The sequence below is a fragment of the Pholis gunnellus genome, assembly GCF_910591455.1.
Source record: "Pholis gunnellus genome assembly, chromosome: 1".
Lineage (NCBI taxonomy): Eukaryota > Metazoa > Chordata > Actinopteri > Perciformes > Pholidae > Pholis > Pholis gunnellus.
In genome coordinates, this window is record NC_136528.1 from 17,969,535 (window position 1) to 17,994,604 (window position 25,070).

The 25,070-nt window shown below is 41.9% G+C and overlaps 2 protein-coding genes across 2 annotated transcripts; one reads left to right on the top strand and one right to left on the bottom strand.

Annotated features, from left to right (window-relative positions):
• Nucleotides 1-1,649: 1,649 nt before the first annotated feature.
• Nucleotides 1,650-7,813, top strand: rcn1 (reticulocalbin 1, EF-hand calcium binding domain). The gene is made up of 6 exons (XM_079162517.1): nt 1,650-2,100; nt 3,026-3,219; nt 3,314-3,492; nt 5,567-5,627; nt 6,109-6,308; nt 6,539-7,813. Exons 1-6 carry the CDS (start codon nt 1,880-1,882, stop codon nt 6,644-6,646), a joined length of 963 nt encoding a protein of 320 aa, XP_079018643.1. The 5' UTR covers nt 1,650-1,879; the 3' UTR covers nt 6,647-7,813.
• A 6,606-nt stretch (nt 7,814-14,419) lies between these two features.
• Nucleotides 14,420-21,942, bottom strand: wt1b (WT1 transcription factor b). Its single transcript, XM_079165966.1, has 9 exons — nt 21,455-21,942; nt 19,342-19,464; nt 18,432-18,531; nt 17,051-17,131; nt 16,435-16,540; nt 16,185-16,335; nt 15,877-15,966; nt 15,211-15,303; nt 14,420-15,044 (listed from the first exon to the last, which is right to left on the bottom strand). Exons 1-9 carry the CDS (start codon nt 21,870-21,872, stop codon nt 14,923-14,925), a joined length of 1,284 nt encoding a protein of 427 aa, XP_079022092.1. The 5' UTR covers nt 21,873-21,942; the 3' UTR covers nt 14,420-14,922.
• Nucleotides 21,943-25,070: the final 3,128 nt, after the last annotated feature.

The following is a 25,070-nucleotide window of genomic DNA, read 5'->3' on the forward strand; positions in this document are numbered from 1 at the left end:
AAAGTATTTTCTTCAACTTGGTGCATCTCGCTTCTTTGTTGTGGCCCATGAGCTGGTGATAGACCACAGTGGAACTGAGCCTTGGACTTAATTGACACTTTACAGGAGGATGCTTATATACAAGATTGGCGGCCTTTCTGTTGCCTCTAAACTGCCCAACACAGTCATGGCCTGATATAACTGGCCAACATTGCTGACGGCGCAATCTATGGGAAAAGTGCCAACAGAGCTAACATTGTTAACCTGAGGGGCAACCAGAGGGTGGGTGCTCCGCTTTCGCTTCAATGCAGCCTGTTGAGATAGCGTTACCAGCTGTAACCCCCATATGAGAGCAGTGAAGAGAGGTCATGAGCTAGCCAGTGGGACATGCTAACATGCACTAAAGGCACGCCTGGCTATGCCAACAAATCAAGGAGAATCTCAGATAATACCACACACAGATAGAGAGCCACTTCATTCTTTGCACAGGTAGACATTACTCCTTTGTATCTTTACATTAGTAATAGTTGTTTGCTGCTATAGTATTGCTCTGAATCCTGTATAAAGGCCGTTTTCACAGCAGGGTAAACACAGGTGTAATTAATACAATTAATTATGGTCCCATTCTATTTACTGTCACAGCCATTCCAGTGAGCCAGGATGCACAATAGCAGGGCCCTGGCCCACCTTAATGGAACAGGGCCATAATTAATGTCATTAATTACACCTGTGTTTACCCTACAATGACATCAAAATGGCTACTGTGACAATGGCCTATAGCACCTGTTAAGCAAAAACAAAATGCACAACTCTTCCACCCTTCCTAATCACTTTCCTACAGTCCCTAAACCGCTGTAAGTTTTAAAACTCAAAAGACTCAGCAGCTATTACTATGTATCCAAGTATCATACTCAGATGTTGATGTGATGAAACAGCTTTTTTACCAAACATTAGGGTACATTTTCACTTACTCTTTAGATGATGTAATGTGCTTTAAGTAACGTTCATATCATAGTATATCATTAACACTTATGTACTCAGTATTCACTTTATTTAGTAAAAAGAAAAGACACCTATGCTTCAACACACTCAAACACTGACTGAACACACAGGACTTTCTTGGGGACACCTACAATATTTTCCAGATGCCCTGTTTGTTGTTTGTTCCACTTTCAACAACTTCCAGCTTTGTTTGATACATTACAAACTACAGCAGAGACAAAGACTCTACAGGGTTGCATATTTGTGGGTGAGGTTGCATAACGAAAGCAATGGGGGCTTGAACCCTGTTTATACGTGCACATACCTGTACGCTCGACACATTTACACACAGCCACACCGTCATGGCGGGTGCATACTAGTACGAGTGGGAACACAACCATGATAAAGAAAGCAGCAGCTCTGCAGGATGTAAACCTGTAACAATGTCCTATTTTCCCTCCCTACTGGTTTCAAACTGACGCCACAGTGAACTGAGTTTGAGCGTTAGCGTGCAACGTGGCGCCTGAATCCCTCTCGTGTTACCCACATCCCGTGGACCAATGGCAGGGCTGCTGTCAGCGGCGAGGCTGGACCTAGCTTGAAACGGACACTGTGATTGGCTGTACGTAAAGCGGCAGAAAATCACAGTTTGGTTGCATCCCTTTTTCAGAAAAAGGGGGACAGGATTGCCTAAATTCATTTGAGTGAGGTCCGTAGGTGTTCTCAGTGGACCTGTCTGCAGGTTTGGTTATTGCGCAGCTGCAACATTGTTGCACATCGCTGCCGAAGAGAGGAAAAACGGTTGATTTGGGTCGGCACGAGCAGTGGAAGTGGCTACACAGCCGCTTGCTCATTGTGCATTGTGGTGTCACGGGCCTGTTTAGAAACAACTGGGAACCTCCAGCTTCATCCCTGACTGATGGACGTCTTCAGCTTCATGTGCGCTGCGCTTCTGTGCACTGTTGTGGTGCACGGTAAGCCAACGTTAAGGAAAGACAGAGTTATTCATGACACAGAATTGGGCAGGCCAGCCCTCGAAGAAAACAAAAGCTTCCAATACGACCATGAGGCCTTTCTTGGCAAAGAGGAGGCCAGGACATTTGACCAGCTCACTCCCGATGAGAGCAAGGACAAGCTTGGGTAAGGACATGTCAATACTCTGACACATGAGCTGACTTTGATACCAGTCTTGGTGTTATTGTCACGGGCTCCTTTTGAGCCTTTTGTTTGTGTAAATCACGCACGTTTCTCCTAACGGGGGTCTGTTGCGTGTACCCGTTCAGGATAAGGACATTAAAATTTAACACGAGAGAGTGCCTGAGAAAAGATGTGCATGCCAGCAAATCTACGAGGCTATATAAAACCGTGCATTATTGCGCCACCAGGACTAGTCGCACACACTGCAATAGAGTTAATTGCTCAGCCGAAATCTTAATTATACATCGTCATTAAAGAACCATTTGTAAGTGGTGAAGTTCGAGTACAGTCGTGTTGCAGTACACCGTCTTCATGTAGAGCTGCTGTCACTCACTGCAGTGTATAGGCCTACACTTCATGTGCTACGTGGTTCTGTTTGTGTGCTTCAAAGTGAAGTTTTTTTTTTTTTTTTTTTTGCCACTGCCTGGTTGACAAGTTGGCACCATGTAACACACGTTGGCTAAATGGGCTTACCCTCTAAAAACACAGCTTCCTGTGGTGTTGAGAGTGGGAGGACCCCTGTAACATCACAACGTGGCACACTAGGTTCTAAGAATACCCCAGCTACACTGCATTCTTCACTAATAGGGGTTTGCCTGCTTCTCCCTACTGGGGTAGTCCCATTGATGCCACGTCCCTTTATAGTAAAAGTGGTGCAACCAAATATGTATGTATTTGTTTTGTCTGCTGACTGCTTGTAAGAATAATAACTCAGTGTTTTGAGGTCAGACAGCACAAAGATGTGTTAACTATCTTTGAAAATACGATAACGTGCCTATTTTGGATCTTTACCATCATGTTTGAGCATTGAAAGTGTGTCTGATAACTCTAACAAATGCTCCCTGTCTTTTATTCTCTTGCCTTCCAGTAAAATAGTGGACAGGATAGACGGCGACGCGGATGGCTACATTACCACAGCTGAACTCAAGGCCTGGATAAAACGTGTCCAGAAGCGTTACGTTTACGAGAATGTGGCAAAGGTGTGGACGGACTATGATCTCAACAAAGACAACAAGATTTCGTGGGATGAGTACAAGCAAGCCACGTACGGATACTACCTTGGTATGTGTGTTTTGTGTTCTCGCCACTTCATTTTGTTTTTAACGTACAGTATTAAAGTAGTGACAGTAAGCTGATTTTAATTCCCCCTTTTTAGCCAACCCGGAGGACTTTGAGGAAGCAACAGACCAGTTTAGCTTCAAGAAGATGCTCCCTCGTGATGAGAGGAGGTTTAAAACGGCTGATCTGGATGGGGACTTGGCAGCAGACCGGGAAGAGTTCACATCCTTCCTCCACCCTGAGGAGTTTGAACACATGAGGGATACTGTGGTTCTGGTAAGTGCTCTGTAACCACATGGTTATTATAAGTGTAATAAGAAAGAGGCATTAAGCACAGTGTTAGACACATTTGCATGTTGGAAAAAATACAATTCTACGTGATTTCGTCCACTAAGATATGTTCTTTAATTACAGGAACAGATTTGATTTTCTATTCCATGTCTTTTTATCTGATGGGCCACTTTGATAAATGTGCTACATTTGAATAACACCTTCATGAAATGTTAACTGGGCCAGGAAATGATTGACTTTCTGTATTTTCTTTGGAACAGGTCCAGTGGGACGGACCGACTGTCCCATTTAAGACTCGATCTTTATATATAAATCTGGCTTCATGGAACAGTTGCGTGGCAAATGTTAGCAGTGATGCACTATGCTGCTCTGTTCATAAAAGTTGTACCACCCATTTGACAGAGTTAATAATTAATCTCTCATTTTTGTGACATCATCGAATGTTACAAACTGTTGTGGTGAATCTGGCTAAAGCTACAATATTAAGAGGTTAAGCTCCTTCTTTTCGAACACAGATCTTTCACACAACCCCACCACAATGAGTGATTGATGGTTAATGTAGTCATGCGAGGAAAGGAAATAAAGAGACACTTTTAGAAAGGACACGACTGTAGGATACCAAGAAAGGTCACTAATGGAGCTTGTAGTGCAGTTTCAGGCAGGAACACGAGATCATCTCACTGAGTGCCAACTGTGCACCTACACACTCATTCACACAACAGAGGACTGTGTTTAAATGTCCGGCTTCATATCTACCTGCTGCTATCTGCTTTCAGAGGCCAGAGACACTGCATTACACTGTAAACCGAACAAACACTGACAGGTTTTTTCTTGTGTGGGCGCCGCAGTGTCCCAGAGGAACGTCACGGTAGTTTGGAGTGGCATATTCCATAAAGTCTTTGTATTGCTGTGTTTTCATTGTCCCAGAAATGCTTTAGTTCAGTGCACCTCCTAAAAACATGAGTATGGGTCGCCTTCATGTCGCCACAGAGAGTTGTAGGTTGCTTACCGACCTGCTGCTATTGATGCGGTGTTATGAAGAGCCATAGATTCTTCCATCTAAAATGTCTTGTTACTCAGGAGCTAGTGGTAGTATTTGTATATGTGTGTATTTGTGCACCATTTTGATCAAACATTTTGGTATTTAACTCCTATTCTAAAATTTGCTTTTCATGTACAGTGTTGAGCTTTCTCTGCTTTCCCCAAAGACGTATACGATGTCTTTCTTACTGCTGTCATCACATAAAGGTCAAATGGATAGTAGAGTTATAATTTAAAATCTATATCACAAACACATTGTCACATTTGTCCCAGCAACCATAAATATGTTGAATACAACATTACATTGTATTCGTCATGCTGGCTTAAATTTATGTTTGCCCAGGTTAATCATTGTATGCCTCCTGCACTGTCAGAGGTTACAGAAGTCTATACTAGTCTATAGGTTTTTTATTTTCTATGAATATATCCTTCCTTGTTTACACGCAACCTTTCACAGGTTAAGCGGGTGTAGAAAATGGGTGAATGGAGGTTCTTGTTTATTATTAGTCATCTATTAGACTACAGAAGCTACATGGCTTTTAATCATTCAGTATGTTTCAGCGAAGGCGTCTCACCTGCAGGTGACGCATACAGTGATTTCAATCTGTGTAGCTGCGTGTGTGTGGTGCCAATATGCATTGCAATTAGTGTACGTTTGTGTGCGTGTGTGGTTGTGAACTAATGATCAGCTCACACGGCAAGCCTTTAAGTAACCGTTCAGTCAAATTCACACTCTGTCAAATCCAGGATGTGAGAAAGAATCCCATCTACGAGGGCTTTAAAAGCCGGTGTTTGCTAAAGTGTAAATCATCTTTTAATGTGGCTCTCATCAGCAGGGAACCCTGTCCTTCGTTCGTTGTCGTGTCAGTCTGCCAGCCCAGCTGTAAGCTGACCCTCATAGCTCCCCTCTTCTTGTCAGGGGCGACATGTTTTTCTTTTATTACTCAAAGTGAGAGTTCCACTAATGTTGACCCTTGTGCCTCCCTTTTATGGTATCATTAACTTATTCTATGTGCAGGAAACCCTGGAGGACATTGACAAGAACGGAGACGGAGACGTGGATGAAGATGAGTATATTGGTAAGTTTAAGCAGTACATTGAAACTAATGAGGTTACATTAATTAAACTTAATTAACATTTGATAGCAACATGCTATCTAATGCAATAAAACCACACTGTAAAAACCTTAAAAGGGCCACAACAGGCCAGCTGTCACAGACACAGGACAACACAGGTCTGTTTCGTCAGCATAGCTGTTTATTAGCATTTATTGATGGCAAAATCCATTACTTTTTTGATTTACACCCACTTTGAAGGTGCGTATATGTGCTTTTTAGAGTTTTGTTCATTTATGGTTTTTGCATTCCAGGTGACTAGTTTCTGGATGTTGTGAGTTGACCCGAGGAAGGAATCATTGTTGCATGTGAAATATGTCTGACCACTATTGTTGCCATTGAAGTAGGGATCACAGAAGTATATTTGAGGTGTATATAGAATCTTTAACTGCCAACATTGACTTGACACAAAATGTTTCACTTCCATTGTCCTTTGCTGTTTCAGCCGACATGTTTGCCCATGAGGACGGGGGTCCGGAGCCGGACTGGATCAAGACCGAGAGGGAACAGTTTTCGGACTTCCGAGACTTGAACAAAGATGGCAAGATGGACCAGGACGAAATCCGCCACTGGATTATGCCACAAGACTACGACCATGCCCAAGCTGAGGCCAGACATCTGGTGTACGAGTCTGACCAGGACAAGGTGCGTAGTGTCATCTGCATCAACATGGTTAAGATCCATTTCCTGTCATCTTTTGTGATTGAGGTCTTTCAGTTTACACTACAATTCCACACGAATGAAAACGTTACGGGTGCAAACTTACATTTTATCATCATTCAAATGCGAAAAACAAAGTTTCGTATATTTTGATACGGATATTGTTATAGTATACGGCTTACTAATGTTGTAATTCCCCTGTCCTCCCTCCTCAGGACCAGATGCTGACCAAAGAGGAGATCCTCGAAAACTGGAACATGTTTGTGGGAAGCCAGGCCACAAACTACGGAGAGGACCTCACCAAGAACCACGATGAGCTCTGAGCACTCAGTGCAGTTTCTGACGTGTGTGTGAGGAGGGTTGGTGAACATCTTTGTCTTCAAAGACCAAATCAGACTCTTGCACCACCTCCCATCTCCGCGACCACCACTCCATCCTTTCCTCGTAGTAGTGGGACAGATGTCAGAGTGTTGGTTTGTAAGTCAACACTGTAGATAGCAAACAAGAGGAGGGGTAAGGGTTTGTCGTACCACTAACACTATGGGTCCGTCTCGGTTCGGTTTCTGACATTCAGGAGCAAAGCCAGACACGGTGGACTTACTCTTTATCGACGGTGCCTTCCAGTCGCATCGCCGGCTTCACTGCCTCAGAGATCTGTGTAGATAGTCTTTAATAAAAACCTGTCAAAGCTGAATGCAGAGCTTTAGGTGAATTGTAATATACAAGAACAGTTAATGTGAAACTACAGCGCAAAACATTTATTCTGATTTTATTTATTTATCAAATCTCTTCTGTACTTCAAGTTTGAGAGGAATACAGTGATTGTTTTTATTCACGAATTATGTTTCTTTGTTTACAGTTTCCTGGCCACGTGATGTTAAAGATTTGTTATTTTTGCATTAGTCCGCTAATAAATGTTTATTAACTGACAATTAATGGCATGGTTTTTGCACGTGTTTGGATTACGTGTAGCCTGTGAAATATTTTTTTTTCTTACTTAGTTTGAAATGTATTTATTGGTCTACAGTATGCTCCATGTTAAATTTCATTTTCACATTTGAGCTTCTTCCTTTTACAACTGTCTTTTATTTAAGGTTGTTTTTTCAGTACTGTGTTGGTTTGAATACCAAAACTCCACCTGTTACATCACTCAGAGGTCATTTCTTTGTGTTGGATGTACCATATGTATTTACACTGCATTTGGCGTTGTACATACAGTATAAACATGGTGTTTTGTAACATTGGAAAGTCCTCTTTGGTTTTTGTTTTTAAATTAAATGTTCTATATTTCTTAATGGGTACCTTGTATGGCAGGTGCATAGAACTATGCAACTCATGAAAAGATCCAGAATTTGTAATTTTAGTCAAATTAATGTCACTCAACCTTTTTTCTCCTTTTCATCTTTTCCTGTTGTGCTTTGTTGTCCCAAACCTCATTGCCTTCATAGTCCTCAACACACATGGGCACAAACACATCAATATGTCTCCTTTTCCACACTGCACATGCTCATGAATTGTGTCAAGATAAATAAAAGTATTTTGTGTTAAGCTGCAAAGCACAAATCATTGACTTTGTTATTATTTCTATTTTGAGTATTGCTGTTCAAGGATAGAAATATACTCTGCATGAATATGATCGCTCGCAGCTTAAAGGGATAATTCAGTATTTTGCTAAAAGCACTTGCTTTCTTGCCGAGAGTTAGAAAAGAAGATCAATACTGCCAGCAGCTGGATGACTGGTATTGATCTCCTCTCCTAACTCTGGGTAAGAAAGTAAAACAAGTCCTTTAATCAACTGAATTATTTTACATTAGTGGATGTATCTACTACCCCCCCTACAATGCAGGTAAAGTAATAGCGTAGCCTTATACATTTATCCGTTTTGTTATTTGGTAGTCTTTTTCTCTTTTGGTTCTCTTAGCACCAAGTTTCACATGGGCATACTGCATCTCAAGGAGCTATATCAGTATCATGCCATTCAAATGTTCCAAGTCTGCTTTTGACTATTGACTCATTAAACACTAAGAACAAGCGGATGCTGTTAACACTTCTCATGACCAATTGCAGTCTGCGCACTCGCAGCAGAGACGGAGTTAAGCTGACTTGCTGTTGCTGCTGGCTGTTGCAGTGAAACTCTGAGATGTAACTGAGAAAGCAGCAATGCCACCCAGCCTGTCCCCTCTGCTTGCTCATGTGGAACATATGGATATATGTGTGCCAGTTAGCAAGACAAGTCAAGCGGGACCAATGCGATAAAGCTCATTAGGAACAAGGGACAGAGCGATGTACGTGTGGGATGTGTTATTCTGTTGTGATGTAGAGCCTTCCTCAAACACTGTCAGACCATGACTGCAAGAAGACAGAAATGTCTGGAAAGCCATTCAGCTCCGACTTTAATATAAATTTCTTTGACGTTTTCCAGGTTTAGATAAGTTTTTAAGAGGACGACATGACAATAACAATGTTTATTTCATATAAATTTGCAGAAATAGGTTACCATATTCTGGCGTGGCTCCACTTTGTGCGGCTTCATCCAAGAATACAGATTTGTTTTCAGATTAATTCCTTCTTTGTTCATCCGACAAAAAGCTCCGGGTCTGAGGAACATTCAAAGTGGAGGTGTTGCCTGTGGTGTTGGAAGTTTTTTGTTTATAATGTCTATTGGATAGTCAAATGTTTGCTCTGTTGCCTTTCTAAAGAGTGTGGGGTCAGTCTTGCATCATGCATTTGAATAATTGGGAGGCCTAAAACACTAAGTAGCTCAATGTACTTCCTCCAAATAGCATATGAGGTTTGTCATGTGTCAGGGTGCATCTGTAAGTCTGCGCCAGTGTGTGAGTGAAGGTGGATGAGTATTAGTGGTGCACGCAGATGTAAAAGAACCAAATGTGTGTTTGCCTGAGCAAGATGGGGGCACATGGGCTATCTGTGCAGCCTGCCTCCCGGTCATGTTTAACAGCCTGCCCCTCCTGTTTATGATAGGTTCCTAATCATTCACACTGGGGGAGTGTGTGTACAGTAATGCCTTCAGACAGCTCTCATATGAGTGTCTGCGTAGATCAACCCCTCTCCACTGATAATAATGAGCCCTCTGGGTGAGACCAGGGTGGAAACAGTGGGTGAGGAGGGTCATAAAGTGTAGAATATTAATGTCTAAGAAGCCCCCCCAGTATAATTTTCACTTAGTCTTGCTTCTCCTTTTCAGAGCTTTTTTTCATAGTACACTGCCATTTCCATATCAGCAATTAACAGCAGCAAACCCAAAATGACTACTACAGTTAAACTGCCTGCATAATAAACTATACAGTGCAACTCAACTCCCCTGCTCCTCTTGACTCTTGTCATCATGATGCCCTATTTTTAAGCTGCATAAATCTGAGTTCCCTCGTTTTTGTCTTTCATCTCTTGTGTTTGTTCCTTGTGCCCTGGGGAGTTCTGGCCCACTGTGTTGTTTGTAATGATCTTTGGGACATCTGAACCATCCTGTGCTGACGCTTTCATAACAGGCTGTTCGACCCATTATATAATAACATGCATAATGGAAAAACAACGGTACAATCTCAGTTCATTATCGAGCTGCTTAGAGAAAACATTTATTATTTACCAATCTGAATGGCTGAACTTTATGTTTCTTTGCCTTAACATGCTTTCCCATTGTCTTCTCAATGGAGGTCAGATCATAGTTTTTATTGCTGAAACTGCAGTGAATGAGCCAAGTGCATGCTTTGACCGCACACAGAAAAACGTATATATGATATATAACCTTTATTATAATATCATTTGTATTGCTATTATTGCTATCACCGTCATAATTAATTACTACTTGCTAATATGTATATATAGTTTAATGAGGTCCTCTGGCATTGTTCTGTGAATTAAGCAGTTTTACCAATCTAAAGGGAGGACTTTTCTTCCATGCCGCCAAACAGGTATCTTAAAGGCCGACTCCAGTTCTTCATGTTCCTCAAAGATACCAAACAATTATGTTTCAATCACATTGCAATCAATTTATCTCCCGTTCCAGGCTCTTCAAATAAAATCTGCCACAAAATAGGTTCCCCTCCTAAAACACAACTACATTTTTAAGCATAATCATTCATCCAGAAAAGCCAATCACTAACTAGTGTAGCTCTTAGATAATCAGAAGAGGAACAAAAAAACATTAAATCTCACTTAAATCACATAACGAACAATGTATTTTAAGGCTCAATAAGATTAAATGTGACCGCTTAAGGGCAATAAATGAAGTATTCTGGATTTTTCCATCAGAATTTTATTCTTGACAGTGTGGAATAATCAGTCTTCAGACCATCATGTAGGAAATTGAAATTTATGGAAAAAATAAATATATATATATATATATATATATAACCGTTAAGTGAATAAATCAATTTGAAAAATCCAAATGATGAGAAAACATTCACCCTCTTTCTGGTGTGTGGTGGAGGGGCTACATTTGGTGAACTTGGACCTTTGACCTCAGCCTTTCTAAAATGCTGGCAACAGCCCTGATGCTACGCAGACCATTCCTTCTGTGTTTGTGCAAGTTGTGTGATTGTATGTGCGTGTCATGTTGAATGTAGGCTAATTCAGTGCCTCACATGTTTCTACTTCTGGACAATGAAGCTTGAAGGAATCCATCAATCTTTGATGACATGTCGGAGAAAGTCTTTATCCATCCTCTCGCCCATCACAGGACTCTACTCCTCCTAGTGGTGATGAAACAGAACAAGAGGCAACTTATTCTCAGTTTTAACAACCGCACTTGTGCTCGTCTATCATCATGAGTTTTTATGTGCCCATCAACGTAGAGTAGATATGGAATCGGCCATTAATGACTACACAATTAGAGAGAAGGCTTTAAAGTGCGATACATTTCAATTTAGGAACGATAAACCTAGTGAGTTGGTAACTAATTGTAACTGCTTCTGGAGTAATGGGAGCCCTTTGGACTGAGGTCAGGATGACTCAAAATCAGTTTCAAACAGCTTTTACGCAGCTGCTTCGCTGCTTTAGTTGCCCACTCATTCTGGCAGGTATATCTTATAATGATATATGCAGAGAGAAACTTTTCAAGTTTTAATTAAAAGACGGGCAAAGTGGCCCACAGTGTAATAGTTTTGGAGTTCATGAAAGTGAGGGTGGAGACAATGCTATCCAAGTGAGACTGATATCTTTGGACAAAACGCCTCTCTCGCTCCATTTGTCAACATTTGCCTGTTTCCTTTCTCTGGTCGTCTCTCTCCCAGCATCTGGATACCTTTGGGATGGAGGGGAGGAGAGGGGAGACGTGGCCTTGTTTCATCCCTTCCGTCCCGCTGTTCCCCAGGGGGGCTTGGGTTGGTTTGTGATCTTGTGTCTCACATGATAGAGACACATCTAATCCTGTTAGGCGTTAATTTCTTCCAGCGGAATAGAGGAGACAGCAGGAGGGAGAAAAGAGGAGAAGATGAAAGACGGAATGGCTGAGGAGAGAGGGGAATATTTAAAAAAGCTCTGTTTGCTAGCCCACATATTGGTTTTGGGTTAAAGTATACATACATATGTGTGTTTGTGTTTCTGTGTACCCTCATGGGATCTTCCCGGCTGTTGCCTGCATATCTGACTCAAGGTGTTTTCCCCTCGCTGTCTTTATGTATCTGCTACATCTCTGCTCCCTGTGTGAGAAAGTTTACCCTCTAGGCCCCATCTGAGCTCCAGGCCCCCAAGGCTTCTGCATTCCCAAAGCTCCTACACACCGGAGCCCCTCAGGCTCCCTGCTTTACCACAGGGAATACCCCCAAGAACCCCTAGGCCCCTCAGACTGTGAGGAGCAGCAGCTCTGCACAAGAGAGCTAGCCCGAGGGGAGGGGGGATGCTGTCTGGGAATACAACTAAGAACATGCTTCACTAAACATTTGAACTGTTCTTGACAGCGCCTCCTGTTGGTGTAGCAGTGTTTTTGCATGCAGGCCTCCTTGTAGCCCCGTTTAGTTTCCTCTCTGGGGCCTTGACCTTGTTAACAATCCCTTGGGGCTCATAGAGGCCTCCGTGGGCTACATGTGCATTGACCTTTCCTGCTCCCGGAGGTTAAATAATGTCTTTTTGACCCAAAGAAACACAGGCGGAGCTTTATAATATTGTGGGAGGCACCTGGGACTTCACTGAATGACTTATTGACAATAATATCCCACCTTATCAGACCAAGTCAATTAAAAGACTCAATAGTATGGAGAAAGTCAAGGTTGGAACTTGCATAAACGGAATGAACTGTGCTTGGTTCTTGGCTTTCATTGTGACAGTGAGGTTAAATCACACTCGCAATCAAAAAGAAAGCTTTTTATGGGGTTGCACGCGGATATGGAGGCTGTGAAGCTAGCAGGCCTGCTGTCCTACAGATGTCTTGGGCTGTGCGTTACCAGGTGTGCGTCACCTGAGATTACCCACGCTGACACCCCTTAAAGGCAAACAGCCAGAAGTACAGCTGAGGGGGCATCTGGTGGCGTGTGTGCATGCAAGTGTGTATGCGTGTATACGTGTGTGTGTTCATGCATTCAGATTGGTGGTAGCGTTTGGGCAGAATGGGACTGAGTGCAGACATTTGTGGTGCTATCAGATACTTTCTCCCACTATCTCTCATCAGAAACAATCTATTGAAGGAATGTAGATCAGGGAGATCCATGTAGGAGTGATGTTTCTTTGAATGTGTGCGATAATGATGGCAGTAATGTATGAGGATATTTAAAGCACGGGTTCCTCACGCACCACACAGCCTTGGCAGTCTCCAGTTAAGAGTGAACTGGAGTGAGTAAAATGTTGAACTCCGCTGTCCCTCTGATCTTCCTCTTCCTCCTGGGGCCCCTGCAGAGAGAGAACAAAGAGAAGCCGTTCTTAATCAAAGTGCATTGGATTAAGAAGCTGAAAAAAAACAGATCACAGAGATACTACTTCTCTTAGCCATTTAGTGGATTGGAAAACAACCTGAATCACCACTTCATATGAGTCTGTGACCCTGAAATAGCAGAACGGCATTTTAATCTTTCTGTTAGTTTGGAAAGTGTCAGGATCTGTTATGGAAATGAGAGCAGCAATGCAGAAGCAAATTGTGTGTCTGTATGTGTGTTTATGAGTTTGAGAGAATGCCTTCAGTGAATGTATGTTGTGGTTTCTATGTGTGAACATGTAGCCAACAGCTAAATATACCATGTGCGTGTTTACATTGCTTTTCCAGGTATGTGACGTCATTAGCCCACAGAGCCATGCAGCTGCTCTATTCTTCATACATTGAGTCATATTTTATTAACCTACCTGCTGTAGCTGAATCATCTCATCTCCTTTAGACTTGACACACAACTCCATCCACATCATGTATATTTGATGGGGCAGGGCATGCTCTGAACACGCCTTCCTGTTTCTCACTTTCATCGATTTTAACATATTTATTGTGGCCACTCAGGGCAAGACTGGTGTGAATATGTACTATATGAAGAATGAAGTGTAAGAGTGAAAGCAGTATTATGGAATCAGTCACACTCCAGCACTCACAGCTCAAGTCCCATCAGCTGGACTGAAAAGGCTGATACTGCCATCATGTGGCTCAGTGTTGTAAAATGCCATTCCAAACTGGATGATGTTATTTACAATTGGGACTTTAATGTGTGTGCTTTTGTGTGTGTGTGTGTGTGTGTGTGTGTGTGCACGCGCACGTAGGGGCCCAGCTTATGTAGAAGGGGCAGTCAGTGACGTACAGCCAGCTGACACTGAGGTATGTGTCTTTTCTAATGAGATTTACCGGGCTCCAGATGTTCCTAGTTATGAAGATGTGTGTCAGAGATTTAGGAGGGTGAGACCTGCACCCTGTCAGAGTTGCAGCTGGGTGCTGTTTTACTGTCTGTCACCCCCCTCATCCCCCACCACCACCACTCAAAGGTGGCCTCTTAACCTGACAACACCAACACCTCTTCTCTTTCTCACTCACTCACACACACACACACAAGCACACACTCTTAAAAGACAACAACGTGAATCAACATTTTATGAACTTAGAAAAAACATAGAAAATACAAAAGGAACGTCTATAAATGTAAGCAAATACACCACATATGTACAGAGCAATTTAGAGAGTATATACTATACTGTAAGAATATTAAGATTTTCACATTTCCCAAATCAAAATATCTCAACAAGACAAATAAAGACACATTGTCTATTTCTTAAATCCAGTTTACATAGTCCAGCACATTTTTAAGGTGACAGAATTTAACAATAACAAAGAAGCCAGTGCAAGTGTACTAAAATATCCAAAAGAGTGTATCAACATTTTCCTGATCTCACATAAAAACAATCTTCTTCTTCTTGGCTCAGGATGTGGCATTGTACCCTCTGTCTGAGTTTTTAAGTCAAATAACCAGAACTAGTTCTAGTTGAGTTGCATCAGGAAGATCTGGGGTTCATCAGAGTCTCTGTCTGAGTGGCTGGCAAAGGGAGGCATCAGCTGGGCTCACCACTTCATAGAGTCTGGCAAGGCACCATAACCGCTGACCAGGCTCCAGCGTCCGCCTCCACTAGCTGGCACGACATAATGTCACCTTCCTCTTCGCCCGCCTCCTCCTCTCGCTGCTCAGATGGCAGGCTGCAGCTTGGTCAGGTTCCTCTGGTGCATGCTGTGGTGGCGCACCAGCTCGTCAGAGCGGGCAAACTTCTTCTGACAGTTGGACCAGCGGCAGGTAAAGGGCTTCTCACCTGACAAGGAGGGGACAAACGAGGAAAATCAAGAGAAATCATTGCTTTAGAGTTAATTCAACTCATGGAATGCAAAGTTGTGTTCTGTTGTACATGGATTAAAGTAAGGTGTGCCAACAAAAAAATCTAATTTGAAAAGAATGGTAGAAAATAAAGGTATACGCACTTGTTTTACCTGTATGAGTCCGAGTGTGCGTCTTAAGATGATCTGACCGTGAAAACTTTCTCTGACAGGTCTCGCACTGAAAGGGCTTCACTCCTACACAGAGGTGCAAACGGTTGTTTGTTTGTTGAGACAGACATGAGAAGAGGGTGAGGTGAGGGTCAAAAGTTTAAATACACAATGAGATGATCGATCACTGCGGAGGTTTAAATCATTACAAATAAAAATTGTTCAGGGAGATTTTACAGTCTAAACATATTGTTTTTGTTTAGTTGAAAAAACACTTTTTAAATTCAAGTCATTTAGAAATCACACATGATAACAAATTGAACCTTTGGTACACCTGTAGTGTCATATTGTATTATTTTAGTTAGCTGTTACATTTTCTGGTAGGCCTTCTTCAAACTGCCAGGAATACAACCCTGATGGGAATATAATCCTACATTTATTTATTTATTGGCCTAAAAGTAGTCAAATTAAATATACAGAATCTAAAAACACTATAAAAGACCCACCTGGTGTTTTAATGTATTTTATAATGTGAAACGTTACCCCCCCCCCCCCCCCCCCCCCCCCCCCCCCCCCCTTTAAAAAAAAGACTGAGGTCATGACCGCAGTGGTAGCTACGGCCCTGGAGGAAACTCATACAGTAGCTTGACGCCGGTGTACCTGTGTGCCTGCGCTGGTGCCTCTTTAACTGGTCTGAACGAGAGAATCTGCGGCCGCAGTCTGGGAAATCACACTGGTAAGGCTTCTCTCCTGCAAAATAAACCAAATATCAACAGCTTTGTCAATCTACTTTCAACACAGCTACACACATTCAAACCTGAGCATAAACACTTGTTTCACCCACCGAATACGCCATCCCTATTTAATCTTTTCAAAACTCATCTTCCACAGCCTGTACGTATTTCTCATCGGAATCTATAAAAAGCAGCAGCTTGAGGCCTGGGCGGGAAAAAGTCAAATCCTCTCACCTGTATGTTTGCGGCCGTGCATCTGCAGATGTGACAGTTTGAAGTATCTCTTGCTGCAGCCAGGATAAGCACATACAAATGGACGCTTTTCATTGGCCTCCGATGATGACCTCACAACTGGTGGCGCAATACCAGCTACGCGTCGAACATCCTTTAGGAAGAAGTCAGAAGGCTTTGTAGTCGAGAAATTCACTTGTATTATTTATTGTATGTCTGTGTATGTATTACATGTGTGTTAGCTCTAACTGACCTGAAGTCCTCTGAAGACACCATGTGTGTGTATGTGGTACTGGGCACTGACGAGCATGGGTGGAGGAGGGGCTGGGGAGTCACTTTCATAGCTGGGTGGATGGCCACTGTCGGGCAGGAGCAAAATTAGATTGACTAATTAAAACACTGAAAAGTGTGAGTGCAGAGTTTTAGCAAAACAAATCATTTGATAGATTTGTCAGACAGGCAGTTAGATACGGTTGGTAAACAGATACATACTAAATTGTGTTCATTCAGTCCAAATTAATATAGTCAAGGCTAAAACCACAAAGAGTTTAATCTACACGAGAAAAGTCACACACACTTTATAATCACAACTACATAGCTATCCTTATCACGACTTAACTCAAAAAACTGAAGGGCCCTTACTTTGCAAAAATTGTCTTTAAAACATACAATAGAAGCACAAGACTGCACACAAACACATACACATACACAAACATGAATACAGTCTTCTCCACATCCTGATTTCCCTTGGCAGTAGGCCAACAGCCATCTGGTCAAATCCTCGTCTTCCTCCTCCTCTGCACCTCCACAAACATTGGTCAACACTGAAGAATACAGCATGTTATTTACATTTTTTTAAAAAGGCTCACCTCTTAATGGAAGACGCCAGGTTGTTCATTTGGTTCCATGTTACACAATCGAGCTGAGATGCCATTTGGTACAGGTTATCACTGAGTGAAACATACAGCACAGTCATTAGCATTTGACATTTGTGAAAACTAGATTTTCACTCTTTATTTGGTTTGTGACATTTCAAGGCAACGAAAAATGTTTCAATCAAAGGGTTATAGAACAAGGTCAGCTCTGAGGTTATGAACGATAAAAGGGAAAATGTATTTTATTTATGTTCCTGTCATTTCTCTTCCTTTGTAAGGATAATGAAGACGTTTCATTCAGGGGAAACTCCAAATTGCTCGCTTATTAACACATCCTGTCCACCCACCACACTCCTCACTGGCTTCATTAAAAAACGTGGGCTCAGAGCCATTCTTTACCTTGGCAGATCACACTACCGCACACATACACACACATTTAACAGAAACACACACACTTGGAGATGCAGCACTCTGCGGGGGTGAGTGCCTCCGTGCCTAGTACACCATGGACCAGTGCATGACATCACTCTGTCCTCAGTATCATTAAAGGCGGGAACCGGTTTCGGGGGAATTCTGGACGGCATTCCTTGAGAAGTCCTTGAAGGAAGGATCGTGATGGCTCGCTAATCAGCTCTGAGCTATGTTAAACTGTGGAAAGACTCACTGATATCTGACACATATTCACGCTGTGTATGTGAGAGCGTGTGCGTGTGCATGTCTCTGTGTTTGTTTGAGGGTTTCCAGCTCATGCCATAAAGCTCTAACAACAGCAAAGTCTTCCTTCCTCTTATCAACTTCTGTTCCAGTATTTGGGTTGCACATGTTCCTTTTCTCCAACAACATCGCAGAGCGGCACTCAAAGAATTTCATCCTAATTTACCCGTTGAGATGTTTTGCATCAAAATGAAAACAAGTTGGAAGCCCATTCAGAGGTTACAATGAGCAGATTCCCAGCCTTAACTACACCACATCCCCCACTTAACTTTCACTTTCACTGAACTTGTCTCTTTTACTTTTCCCCTCATTTTTCTTCGGGGTGGACTCAGACACATCAGCAGTAGATCGCTCAGTGTTTGTTTTGGCCTGCTGAGCACCAGTGGGCAGCACTTAACCTCAGAACAAATTAGGATTCAGGATCAAGACAGTGCAGAGGCAGACACAGGGCTTAGCGTAGGATCAGAGAGAGTTCACACTTCTAAAAATTACAAGCAAGTGAGGGAGCTGCATGTGGTGTCGGTGGAAAGAATCTGACATTAACTGATGAGTGAGGAGTCTAAAAACGTTTGGGAAGAGTGGAATTGTAACAAGAGCAGATTCGAGGTAGCAGGAGTCAAATAAAGCAACAATAGGTGCACGGGGAATCAAATAATTGTACCTGTTGTAGTTTCTCAGCAGCAGAGCTTGGCTGCTCGGACAGGATTCTGATGGATTGTGGCAACCAAACATGGGAGGAGGAGCAGGGTACTGCTGGTCAACTAAAAATACAATCACAAAAGTTGCTTATTTTCTCTATAATTAATGGTGTTGGTCTATAAAATGTATTTTCCCAGGAGCTGGCATATTTAAATGGCTTGTTTTGTCCAACCATCACCACAGAAGACACAGAAAACAGACAACTATTCCCACTTTTAGTTGAAATGATTCAATGAATCATCAATTGTTGAATTAGTTGATAATTAATTTTGGCAATTGACAAATAGTTTATGTAAATTTCTAGTTTTCAAAGTTCAGGTTTTCATTGCCCTTTTACAGCTTACTATCCAGTATTAAGCTGAAAACTCTCCCAAAAATGTTTCGGACGAAACATGTTTGTATTTGATGTATATTTCAAGTTTCTTTAGAGCAGACACAAAACACACAAAAAAAATGTTTAAATGACTATTAAGACATAATGCATACATGCATGCACAGACGCTCAGCTCTTCCCTTCAAAGAGAGAACGGGTCAATCAGAAACAGTGGTCCTTTTCAGGTTCATAAAGTATATTGGTCCCCAGACATTTGACATTCCTGCAGAGTCACATAAAGCTGTTTCCTCAAGTTATCATTTCTAAAGTCATTAACCATACGTATGCTTAAAGAGCGAGAGGGAGGCTGTGTTTATGTATGCCTGCGTTTATGAATGTGTGTGCAGACAGAGACGGAGCGAGATGAAGGAAAAATGGAGAACAGTGATTCTGTTGTGATATGAAAAATGATGGGTTACTTATATAACCTTGCTGTGACATGACAGTCTTCCAGTCTGCGAGTCAATTACTGAAAAGGCGTCAGGATGTAGACAGTTACCTATGTTGTTTGGCGGTGACAGAGTGTCCTCGTGTTTGAAGGACAGGCTGGAGAGCTGAGGGGTGTGGTGCGACGGAGTGTGACCATAACTGGGGTTGCTGTCTAAACCCACTGCTCCATAGCCTAAAAAAAGAAAACAAAGAGAGAAGCAATGGTACATTTAAATGATCTTATTTGCCATGTTGAGTCATTAGGTAATCATCTCGCAAACAAAGCTTGCATTATCTGGTCAGTTATCTGGTAATAGCTCTTAGACCCTGCAGGGTTACCACAGAGAGACATTCATCAAACTAGTAAATCCTATTTCCTGTAACATATCCCCCCCATCTATCTTTGGCCTTGTGGTTTCAATATTTATGGCAGGTGGAAAAAGAAATTTGGCAAAAACACCACAGAATGAGAATGAGATGAGCTACTGGAGAATATGCTCAGTAAAAAAACAAGGTTGGGAAGTAATGAATTGAATGTATGCTTAATAAATTAATTCATTTCTTCATTCATTAACATTTATAAGACAGCAATAAATTGTTACGTCTCTCTTTTTTTGGGGGGGGGTAGATGGAAAGTTAAATGTTGCATTTGAGAAAGCTATGTGAAAATGATGATAGAAGCATATGCAACGTGTGTGCATGTTTATTTTACATACACAGCGTAGACGGGTTGCTATAGCCTGAGTCAGGCCTGTTGAAAAGTTTCTGAAGAAAAATGACTCACAAATTCTTACTTAAATCCCTGCAGCCTGCAGAGCACTATGCTGAGTATTCTATCACTTCATCAAAAATTACATTCCACTGAGCAAACAATGAAAGACTCACTGCATACTGACTCTGAGATTCACATCAGCAGACACATACAGCCTTAAACCTGACATCTGAGTAGTGAGTCCTAATGGACAACAATCAAGCGTTGTTTGCAGCAAAAGAAATCATATCCAAGAAACAGATATGGAAGTTTGACTTTAGATTAAGATTCCAGATAAATAACAGTTTAACTCCCTCGTATCTGTTTCGTGCAGGTCTACTGGGATTAAAAGATCCCAGAAGTGTTGTTTGGAGTAGAAAATCAGGCCGAAGATTCACAGTTCATCACTTCAAAATGTTCCACTTAATTCTTAGTTTTTGTTTCAGGAATTCTCCGAGAGAAATATTTCTAAATAAAGGTTTGTTTTGCTCAACACAGCACTTGTGGTCAAATGTTTTTTTTCCATTTTTCCATATAATATAAAACTTTTAAATGCAAAATGTAATTTATTTACTATCAGCTGATGAGCGCATTCTGCATCCTTGCCTCCTGTCCTCCTGTCCTCCTCTCCTTGGCTAATTTCAATTCACTGGATGCATTAAGTCTCCCTAAGTTAAGTTCCCTACAGCTTGTATGACGACTGCAACATTGAGCAGGTTATTTATACATGTGTATTTTTCATAAACTTGGTTGGTATGAATACGCGATACTGGATTAGCATTACCAATGGTTGCTGTGAACCAGTGCTAGTGATATCTGTATGTCATTGCTGCTGTTAGACAAGCTCATGTTTTTAAAACTGTCACAGATCTATTGTTAATTGTAGAAAACGACGCGCATGACATTCAAACCTGCAAAGGACTGTGTGTGCATTCAGTATTATAAAATACTTGAAAATACAATGTAAGGCAAGGCAAAGTTTATAACTATTGGCATCGCATTTGACGAATGGACAAAGAAGTAATGCAGTAATAAGTCCTGGTGAAACCTTATGAATGATCTACCTGCATATATTTATACTGAAGCCGTTGTGACTCTGCCAGTGACTGAAAGCTTTCATTTCTGCTGAAAAGCCCAGTGCAAAGGAATTGTTATATGTCTGCCAGAGCATCACCAGAAAGCTGTCAAGCTTGTTCCTGACATGGGACAGAATGACCCAGTACAGCACAGAACATTCTGCTAAGACACAACACTGTTGACAACCTCTAAACACGAAGTTACATCATGATCACATGCAGCAGGAAAAACACAAAAAAATCTGGATTTTATTGATTAGTGTGTGAAAACATCTGTTTGTCATGTGTTAGTGTCCTGACATAACATTAAGCTGATGAGAGAAGACAGAGGTGGGACTGGTAATGAGCAGGCTTACCCTGGTTCCTGGGTAGAGGAGGACTGTCCATACAGCCGGGCAGGTAGGTTCCATTAGGAAACATCAGTGGTTGACCTGCAGTTGGCTCTCCGAAGGCCCCAACTCGACAGGGGCCCGAGCCTGTGAACTGGCCCGAGAAGTGCACTGTGAAGGCCCCGAGTCCACAGTGAGGGTCCTCTATTGGATCGGTGGTCCCCCAACCTGGTTCCTGCTTGATGAGGGAGTGGTGGGAGGGCAGGGAACTGTAGGGAGTGCCAGGGTGGAGGTCCAGCAGCTGGGTCCACTGGCCACCACCAACGGACATCCCACAGCCACCACCAGCGCCTGGTAAGGACGGCACAGGAGGCGCTGGAGATAAGAGGGTCAGATCTCGAACATCTGACCCCATCGACATGGCTCCGCACGGTTCGGTCAGCATTGGTGAAGGCAGATCGAGACAGTCCAAAGAAGGAGCGATGTTAGTCCGGTGGAAGACACAGCTTAAAAAGTCACACAGTAACAAACTGTAAAGTCTCCTGAAAGTTTAACAAAACACCTAAAAACAATGAACTGAAGAAGCAAACATCAGCGGTCACAACATGCTATAAGAGCCATCTTTCCCACCACAAGTCACGAACTGAAGAATAAAAATAAATGCATTAGTGTCGATGACCAAAATGTGCACGCCGAATCTCAAGCTCCCTGGGTATCGGCAGTGGGTTTGGAGTGGGAGTCTGTTAGGGTAACAGTGCCTTGTCCCTCTGTCTCTATAATGTCTGACTTTCCTTACTCTCCTGAAGGCTCAAATACTGCATAACTCATTGGACAGGGGGAGGAGCGAGGGAGGCTGAGAAGGAGATGACTCCCTTGCCTTGCCCCGGTCAGCACAGACTGCACTTCTGCGTAGATTCTGACTAATGTCACATTTGCATGAGCGGGTGTTGCTCTTCATTCTTTGTCCAAGTTCAAGCGTTGCTTATATTCAATGTTTATGTTAGCGTGTATGAATAAGTGTGTGCAAGACGGAGAGAGGTGTTTTTGTTTAATTTCTCTGAAGGAATGTGCTGACAGACTAGAAGTAATTAAACAGCCACATGAGTATTAGTTAAAGACTAGTTCGAAAAAGTTCACATCTTGTAGATGTCCATGTAAGTGCATATTCTAATTGTAATTAACTGTTTTTATGGCTCAGAGATTTGTAAAAATGTAATATTTAATTTTCAATTTCTGAGTCAACACATCCTGCATATCTGTAAAAGTACATTATATTATATTCAGAGCTAAATAAAATATATCTTTTTTTTAAATTACATTTTAAGAACAGCAAACCTGAAATGTTTTTTTATCTGTACACTATTGACCTGAGTCGTTCGTCATCATTTCTGACTCCTCTGACTCATGTGTTTTTATGAAATATACCCCACTTTCAAAATAAGTTACCAAATGGACGAGGCAACGCTATGAACAAAAGAGACGAGACAAGCGTCTGAGCGGTATGGTTAGATCTTGTTTTACTGATGTGTTAATTCGGATGTATATGTTCATACATCCAACGTTTTTTATTCAATATATTGAATGCAACGACATATTTAAATGACTGGATTGAATCACAATTACTGAATATACAGATGAATTAATTATTAGCCTACTCAAAATGTAAAAATGGTAAAACATGCAAAAATGTGCTCTGAATTTTCCCATTTTGGGAATAGTACTGTTTTGCTAAAAGCAACACGCATAAACTGCATGGCCTTGGAACAAAGCCACATCACACAAAAGAATAATTATTTATTAGTCGAGGAGAGGGGGAGTCTGTGTGTGTGAGTGTGTGTGAGTGTGTGTGTGTGTGTGTGTGTGAGAGAGAGAGAGAGAGAGTGAGTGCTTAAGAGATAGAGGTTTTGACCTTAACTCAAGCTTAACTTGATGTGGAACTACAGAGGAATGCAGTAAGTTGGAATATGCCTATAAATTCAAGACAGCTGCTGTGGATCTTTGAACATTATAATATTTGTCAGATCAGCAGTCGGGTTCATCCTTTTCTTGAAAAATCTCTTTAAAAATATACTGCGCTACATTCAGTGTAGTGCAACAGTCACTTATAGTCGACCTGGGATGAGACAACAGCACTCGTGCACTGTTAGTATTACTGTCAAAGTCAATATTGTAAGATTTTTAAAAAGTGATATTGGATTACTATAGATTATGAAATGACGAAAACATCATATTGGAGATCTTGAATTACTGAACAGTTGGCCGTGTTCATGTTTATCAAATCATATTCATCAATCTGTATTTGCTGGACATTACTGAATGAAAATGAGCAAGAAACCCTTTTTATGACAGAAAAACAGCAAAAGCAAAAGTCCAGCTGTCCGTCAAATGAAATGACTTTCTTTACCCCTGAACTAATGACCCGTTGGACACCTTTACCATTTAGACCACAACATGATGGATAATGATAAATTAGCCACTGGAGAATTAGTTTCACAAAGTCATTTCATTCAATATCAAGCATTCCTGTTTCAGATGACATTTAAAAATACACTGTAAAGACAGAAGACCAGGGACGATGCTGTGAGGTGAATAGTGTTAGCCAGTTCCTGTCATCACCATCTGGAATATTAGTCTAGGATTCCAGTGAACGTCAGTGACCCCTAATTCAACTTAAAAAGAAGTGACGGGTGGGGGGAGGCCCACTAGAAATAGGAAAAGAAAAGGAAAAAAGTATACAAAAGGAGAAAGAGAAGTCTGAAGTCACTGTAAGAGTGATGAAATCAGATGGCAAACTGCTGAGGTGCCATTAATGATTGCACAATGTCCCTTCAACACCCTCTTAATTCAAGTTTCAGTGACTGTCCTCTTTTAAGTTCAGTCAATGGAGATCTTGCTGCAGCCCTAAAGAAACTGCAGCATTAAGTATATTGATTATTAGATATTGAACATTGAGGATGTTTGTGCGGAACCAATGGTCTGCACCAGCAAACAGCTTGATAGTAGGTCAATGACGACCCCCACGCGTTACATGGGCCTTAGAGAAGAGGCGTACTGGCAGCTTAACCCTTGTAAGACTACAATAAAATGCAGTCTATTTCCCCTAGTTTTTGCAAAACAAGAGAATATTTGACAATCTTACAGTCGGAGCGTATCTGATTTCAACAGGTCATAACCCTACACATGCTCCTAAAAGCTAAACACAGATTCATCTGGGTGGTTTGTGGTCATGGAGAAGATGAATTGCTCTCTGACTTACCCTATTCTGGGAAATAAACGAGTGCAAAGGCAGAAACACACCCCTGAGGAACACCCAGTCACTCAGAGGATGTCCACGTAGCTGACTTCAAAATAGTAGCACAGAAAATTTATATCTCCCAAAACAATTTGGAAAAACGTTCTGTGTTCCACCCACTACAAACAAACACAAACTAAAGTAATGTGCTGCATGTACAAAAGGTTGTTGCACAATTAAAATGCAGCACCTCTGAGCCAAGGCAAATGCTGGCCGTGCCTTCCCCAACGGAGTCTTTTGCAGGGATTCATCAAAGGTGACGGGGCCGGGAGAAAACAACCCTTTCGGCTCCTATGACGGATGGCGGTCCCCAAATACACCCATTCTTGAGATCAATCTCTGGTTTACTCA